The sequence below is a fragment of the Antrostomus carolinensis genome, unplaced genomic scaffold (genome assembly GCF_000700745.2).
Source record: "Antrostomus carolinensis isolate BGI_N321 unplaced genomic scaffold, ASM70074v2 scaffold54187, whole genome shotgun sequence".
NCBI classification, from domain to species: domain Eukaryota; kingdom Metazoa; phylum Chordata; class Aves; order Caprimulgiformes; family Caprimulgidae; genus Antrostomus; species Antrostomus carolinensis.
In genome coordinates, this window is record NW_010329168.1 from 10,043 (window position 1) to 17,201 (window position 7,159).

General features: G+C 40.3%; 1 protein-coding gene across 1 annotated transcript in view; it reads right to left on the reverse strand.

The window, feature by feature from the left end:
* Nucleotides 1-5,683: 5,683 nt before the first annotated feature.
* STX8 (syntaxin 8) overlaps nucleotides 5,684-7,159 on the reverse strand; it is a gene marked incomplete at both ends in the record, with an annotated part of 16,704 nt that continues 15,228 nt past the window's right edge. The window contains one exon of the mRNA XM_010172434.1: nucleotides 5,684-5,776. Within this exon, the coding sequence (XP_010170736.1) occupies nucleotides 5,684-5,776 (93 nt within the window). The remainder of the gene's footprint in view (nucleotides 5,777-7,159) is intronic.

Consider the following 7,159-nt stretch of genomic DNA (forward strand, 5'->3'; position numbering starts at 1 on the left):
TGGGACATGAAACCCTAGCATCCCCCAGTCGGAAGAAAAAATAAGAAAATTAATAGTTAGGGTTTATTTTGGATGTTCAGTAAAAGAGGGTTTGAACCTCTTTTTAAAAAGCCACATATAAACCAAACCGTATCTGTCCTTCCAAACAGAATTTCATGTTTTCATATATTTCAGGAACACGGCTTAGTGGTGGACTTGGCAGTGTCAGGTTTACAGTCAGACTCAATGACCTTAAAGTTCTTTTCCAACCTAAATGACTCTATGATTCTATATTCCCCACTACATGGGGGGTGGACTAGATGAACCCTAAAGGTACCTTCCAACCCAAGCCATTCCATGATTCATTACACCTGGATCAGAGCCTGCACCCATTGCTGTTAAGTGCCAATGCTCAAAGCCTCTGCAAACCAGACCCTACAATGCCGAGTCAGACACACAGAAGGGAATCACTTCTGAAAAAGCTTGGTTAAGATGGGTTAACCACCCTCACACAGAGCTCCTGGGCAAGAGCAGAGATAGTTTTATACTCTCAAGCAACATTTATCTGCTACTGCTGCTGCCACAAAAACCTCTTTACAACCCTTGCCTTATTCACTAAACATTTTCCCACACCTAGAAGAAATGAGGCAGAGACTTTACAAATAGTTTTTGTCACCACTTATGCTCAAATTATGCCCAGAAGAGACTGAGCCCTATGCACAAAACGAGGCAGGACCCATAGAAAACAGGGCACAATTGTTTTAAGCCTAGAAATACACACAAGAAATTCCAGCTAATCTCAATTTTGGCATTCCTCAACTTCTGGGTGTTCATATTGAGACTAAGTATTCCACTATTCAGATCGCTTGTGACAGAAAGCAATGTTTTAACACGGCTGTTATTTTTTCCCCTAAGAAGGGTTAACTCCAACTAAACAGCATGCAATAAAGACAGAACATTTCCCCAACAAAACTCAAGTTGTTTCTATTCCATGCAATAAGCTCGGGAAACAAAATAAAAATCTATCTGCATAGTATGAGGTCAGTCAGGCTATGGATGATTATTTTACATCTGAATATTAAAAACACATGCTTCTCTGTAGAGGTTTTTAGAAAACCTGAACCTGCTGGTGCTTCGCCTTTCTCAAGGAACGCTGAACACCTTCAAATCCCAGCGACCAGAGGACTTGAGCCATCTCAGAAGCAGGATTGTAACTCTATATGATGAAAACATATGTTGTTTAGGCAAAATGATGAACATTTTTTAAAACTTAAAATTTAATCTTTAATCATTTTTATTTACAAACTAATCCTAACAATGAGGTAATATATCCACAGCCCCATTGTTTTTTGTCTCCTAACTCATACATATTCCATACACAATGCTAATTAGTTTGTATTACAGCAAAAATATTCTTAAACAGAAATGTGAAACGACTTCAGGGTTCCTTTTTTGATTATGAAATAGCCATGTAAAATAATGTCTAGGAGAAGCATTCTACTGTACACATACCGACTGGGTGATCTGCACCCATAGCAATGGGCTTGTGGCTGAACACTGCCCCAGGAGAGATGAATCGTGTCCCTTTCCTGCTGCACTACAATTTCTGATGTTGTTTTCAACAAATCTCTGTATCAGCAAGACAACTTTCATCACTTTCTCCGATTTTACAAGAATACTTCTCTATGTGTTTAGAAAGTAACAGGTAGAACAGGGCTGTGGTCTCAGGTGGTGCCTCTAAATTGCATTTTGACAGAAGCATGTCAGGTTAACAAAAAATGTACACTAGGCAAGTCACAGGCTTTGACCATTGAACTGGTACCAAAGAGCTGAGTCCACCTCAGAGGCTTGTTTTTGACCCACTGTGACAGAAAAAAAAAAAAAAAAAAAAAAAAAAAAAAGATAAAGCTTCATTTTTTGGTTGGTTTCAGAAATTTTACTTTGAAAGAAATTAAAAATGCTACGTAACCTTCATTATAACAGATTTTTTACTTAAAGCGATCCATTTTGGTTAAGAATATCCTGAATATTCACTCTGTACACAGCACTAACTTGACCAGTAAAAGGATGCAACCAATGCTCTGGTTTTGCAGCTTAACCATTTATGAACATATTTATGCTTTGGCATAGATTTTAAAGGAGCCGGAAGCAAAAGAATCCATCCTCAATGGTGTATACCAAATGGAGAGCAACATGGTAAAAATGCTAAACACCACAAATTTTGCAAGCTGCCAATATTTACCATCCAACACAGAGTACTATATTATCATGCAAGCATGCCACAATGAGAAAAAATCATCTCTATAAGGGTAAAACAAACAGCACTCTGAATTTCTGAAAGCATTCTTCCAAAACGATTGCACTAGATTAGATTGCCTCATCAGCAGGGCCAGAGGCCATTTACACTATTTTCCTTCCTTCCTTTTTTTTTTTTTTTTTTTAAATGTAACAGATGAAAGGATTACAGAAAGTTTTCTGGGGCCAAATTTGGAATTAATGATGGGAAAATTCTTTTGCTAATCCTCCATCTCTCCCACTGCTAGCAGACTCCTGAGGCTGCAAAAAACCTAATGTTTCCTGGTACCCTGCTTCTATTTTGCTCATCAGTGCAAAATACTATGTTCAGGAGGTTTGAAAGGGACCCTCAGCTTTGAGCAGAGCCATAAAATCTCAAGGACAGAGCTATACTGAAAATGTGAGTAAAGGATGACATGAGACTCCAATTAAAACTTGGATGCATTGCAATGCAATCAAAAGATGGGACCCATCTGCTCAGGGCAGATGTCTGCCAAGCAGCCACCTCCATCCGAACCCAGGCTCGCTTTACAGTCCATGGGGAAAAATGGGCTTTTCTGGGACACGCTGCGTCCTGCCCTGAGGTGGACGTGTTGGGCAGGCTGGAGGCTCCACCTGAGCAATCCTTGCTGACTTCTGCTGACTACAGAGAGCCCATCTCAGAGAGACAGGCTGGAAGACGGGCGTTGCAGTGACAGGGAGCTAAGCGAGGCTGGAGTCACCCAGCCGGCCCAAGGAGAAGGATCAGCTCTTCTGGGGAGCACAGCAACCTCTGCAGTCCGGCCCGTTTGCAGGATGCCCTCTTATAAACCTCAAAAATTACTCCTCCTCACTGCCTGTCAGCCCAAAAGCAAAGATACTGCCAAGTAACTACCCTTCTAAAAGCAAAGTGTAACCATTTTTCAGTCATTTAACAAACACAAAAGAATTTACACACATAATTAATCGAAATGCCTCCAATACTTGTGCATCTGCAAATGCACAGCTACACCAACTGGCACCCAAGGGAAAATGCCTCGGGCCACCCTAAAGAGCTGGGAAGGGCAAATATCTCAGCTGAACAGAGAGCCCAAGCTGCCAGAAAAGGCAAGAAGCAGGCCTGAATAACAGGTTGTCTGAAAATAAGTACAGTTACCCAGCTCCCTGCAGTCTGTTTCATTAACTATCAGACGTTATCAGCTACTTCTGAATTAAACCATATTTTATCATAACACCAGAACAAGCTAAAGGTACTTAATTAGTTGCAGAAGGTGAGAACATCCAAAGCAGGTCAGGGAAGCTCCCCACAGAAACAGGTAATTTGATGGAAAACTTGACTCGAATAAAAAGAAATACTGACGCAGCACTTAATGCAGATGAACTTCCTCTGCCTTCCCACAATACAGACGATGCCATTATCACTCAGCACTAGGAAGGAAAGAGATTCTGAGTAAGGGGAAATTACAGGGCAGTTATCCTCATCAACCTGACCGTGTAACAGTGACACAAGATTGGCGGAGTGCCTGAGAAAAGTCTGTAGATAGTTAAGCACAGGGCATAAAATAAGATGTGCAAAGGGAAACGAGCCACTGGAAAATACTGCTGCGGATTTCAGCTTTTGCAGTGTGCAGTGGCAATCCCCCTGTATCTACAAAATCTACAAACGATGCACGCTACATGGCTGGCAGGATTTATTCTCATGACTCTAGGACAGTGAGAAGCAGAGGCAACTCAGCATTCTCTCTTCCCCCCGGATCTGGCCCGCAGTCAGCAACAGGCAGTCCTCACCGCTTTTTATGCTGAGCACTCAGGAAAAGTTTCCATCTTTTGAGAAAGAGTTGCCCGTAGCTTAAAAAAGAGCTCACATGAAAACATTAAGATTCTTGCTCTAGGTTTTGTAACTATCTGTAAGACAAGCAAGTCAAAACTGGCATTATTTGTAAAAAGGAGGGTTAAATGCACTCCCTATTTCACACAAGTTTCAAGGCTTCATTGCTAGAAAGAGTCTGGCGTGGTTATGCAGAAATGTGATGGTACACGTTACCTTCGGTGTCCCAAAAACATAAGGATTTGGGGAACCTTTCCCCACCCCCAACAGGGGAAAATGGGACACAGATCATATATTTTCCTGATGAGAAACCAAAGTTTCACAGAGAATTAGTAAACATACTCATGCTTCCCACCTGTTTTCTATTTAGAGCAAAAAAAGCAATTAATCTGACTTTTTAAACAACCATTAATAGAAGAAACTTACGAAACAGAGATTTCTAATTGAAAATGTTTTTACTCGCATGAGGCAGAGGATCAAAATATGACAGGACCACTAAGCGTAGTTTCTCCCAGCTGCACAAATCATTTCTTAACTATCTTAAGATTCATAAACAAAGACATATTCTAGACATTTCCTATCCCTCCTGGATGTAGCCGTGTATGCACGGCAAGCATGGGAAAGCCGTCCTCTTACTTCATTCTCAGTTGGAACAGAGCTCCCGAGCAGCGCTTCACATTACGTGATTGTTAATATGGGAACCCCCACACTGAGCAGACATGCAAAGAAATACAAGTGAAAAAAAATATAGGTCCAGGAAGAAGTCGATTTAAGTATATCATTTATTAGCAAGTAAAAGGACATTTACCTTCTCAGTGGTTAAGTACAACACAACTCAAGGATAAACCATATGGCTTAAGCTTTTGTGCAAGGGAGAAAGCTGGCAGGGTTCCAAGGCTCTAATTGAACTATTACTATATCATAAGAAATTAAAAAGTCAGAAAGACTGGAGGATCTGCTCTCCTAGGGACAGTTTATGTCACGCAAACGATTGAGTAACAAAGCCTATTTAACAGGAGAGTAATTCCACCATTTGGATACTGGCTCATTTTAAAGAAAATAGGTCCTCTTCTAGTTCAATATTGCACTTAATTTGATCCCACATTCAATGCCGTGAAGCCTTCAAAATCCAAATGATTTGTAGGAAACAATACAATGCTTCTTTAATCACTGATTCAAGACTTTTCTGTTTAGTTAATAAGGAAAGACAGAATAAGAATGCTCAAGTAAAACCCAGCAACACATAGAAGCTTACCATAAAAACTGTCATAAAACTGAAAAATGCAAAAGATCGAGTAGCAAATTAATTTTGTACTTTGTACAAATAATCACCAATCTTTTCTTTCAAAAGGCAGGCTTGATAAAAACATACCGAGTGCTATACATTGTACACGCACAACAGGGTACGTGGTGAAACACAATAAAACAGCCAGGTTGTGAACAGACAAAATCTGTAGTGGTTGTTCTTACATAAACCTTTACAACATCGTCTTGTAACTTTGTGGGCAAAAAGCAGTGTAGTTGTATGAGGAGTGAAGAAAAATAAATCACAATCTTCCATAAACATGAGGCAAAATGAGTCTTTATGAAGCTTGTTCTTACCATTCTGTTCATCCAGTTCATTGCCAATTTCCTGCCCCATTTGCTTTTGCCGGGATATGACTGAAGAAAGAGCATCAAGTCCAGCATCTTGCTCTGCACCAGAAAAATATAAAAAATTACATGAAAAAAGTGCTGATGTGCCAGGCTATGTACCATAAAAGACAGCAGTGAAGAAAGATCTACTCTTTCCTTACAGAGTTAAAATGTATTAAGAAAAATACATCAACAAAACATGAAAATGAATCTTTATGACAACAGCACTTTTAAAATAATGTGAATGATGGGTAATTAATTTGTCTGCTCTGGGACTTTTAGCTGAGCTCCCCCCCCCCCAAAAAAAAAACCAACAAACAAACAAACAAAAAACAAACAAAAAAAAACACAAAAACAAAAACAAAACAAAAAAACACACACACAAAAAAAAAAAAAAACAAAACAAAAAAAACACACACACAAAAAAAAAAACCAAACCACAAACCCAAGAATTCAACATTTCAACATTCAGCTGTTACTCAATCATAAATGCAGGAGATTTTCTGGCACACACATGGAGATCCCCGATTAGCCTTTTTAAATTTTCCAAGAAACTTTTAACATGAATAAAAGACAAACAGGTGATGTAAACACCAAAGAATTAAAAAAAAATTTTAAAGCTGCAAGAGGACAGAGTGCATGGAAGAGAGCCTGAGACAGAGGGGACATGGGGGGACAGCTGAAGTTTGATGTGCTCCCCCCAGCTCTGCAGACATTCCCTTATCAAGAACTGTATCACCTCTGCTATTCCCATTTGCAGGAACCACGCAGTCCTTAGTAAGCACCTTAACCAAAACGTGCAGCTCTCCTTGCCCAAAGCTGTCAAGAAGTAGCACAAGAAGAGATGTTGGAGGCTGGACTCTCAGTGGTCTGACAAACTGCAAAGCCACGATGTTGCACAGAACAAGACTGTCAGCTGGCTGCAGTCCACGAGCCAAAAATGGTACAGGATGGCCAGAACCCACTTCCCTTCAACAGGATGAAGGTCTGGCCCCCGATACCTCCTTCAGCCTCCCTGGGGGATACCTATGGTGTAACCAAAAACTGGAGCCTGAGGTTTCTCCTGCACAATCCAGAGTTCATGCCATTCTCCTGAGCTGTAGCTATCCACGTTGTTCACATGCAGACTGAAGTGGGCCTTATCTGGAGACTCATTTCATTTGATCACTTCCAATATTTTAGTTGCACAGAAATTACCTCATTAATCACCTGATGTCCTCAGGCTGAGGTTTACTAACACTTCCAAAATTAGAGATTCCTTATGAAGGTTGAGGGCCAACATCTAAAGACCCTTTTTAGATTAGTTAATTCTTACCTTGTTCTAATTCAACACTACATCTAATGCACCCCAGCCTGAACCACAGCAGTAATATCACTACACTCAGTGCAATTAAGGAGATCTCCACTGCAAACCAAAACCATGAATACGTTCAAAATCAGGAA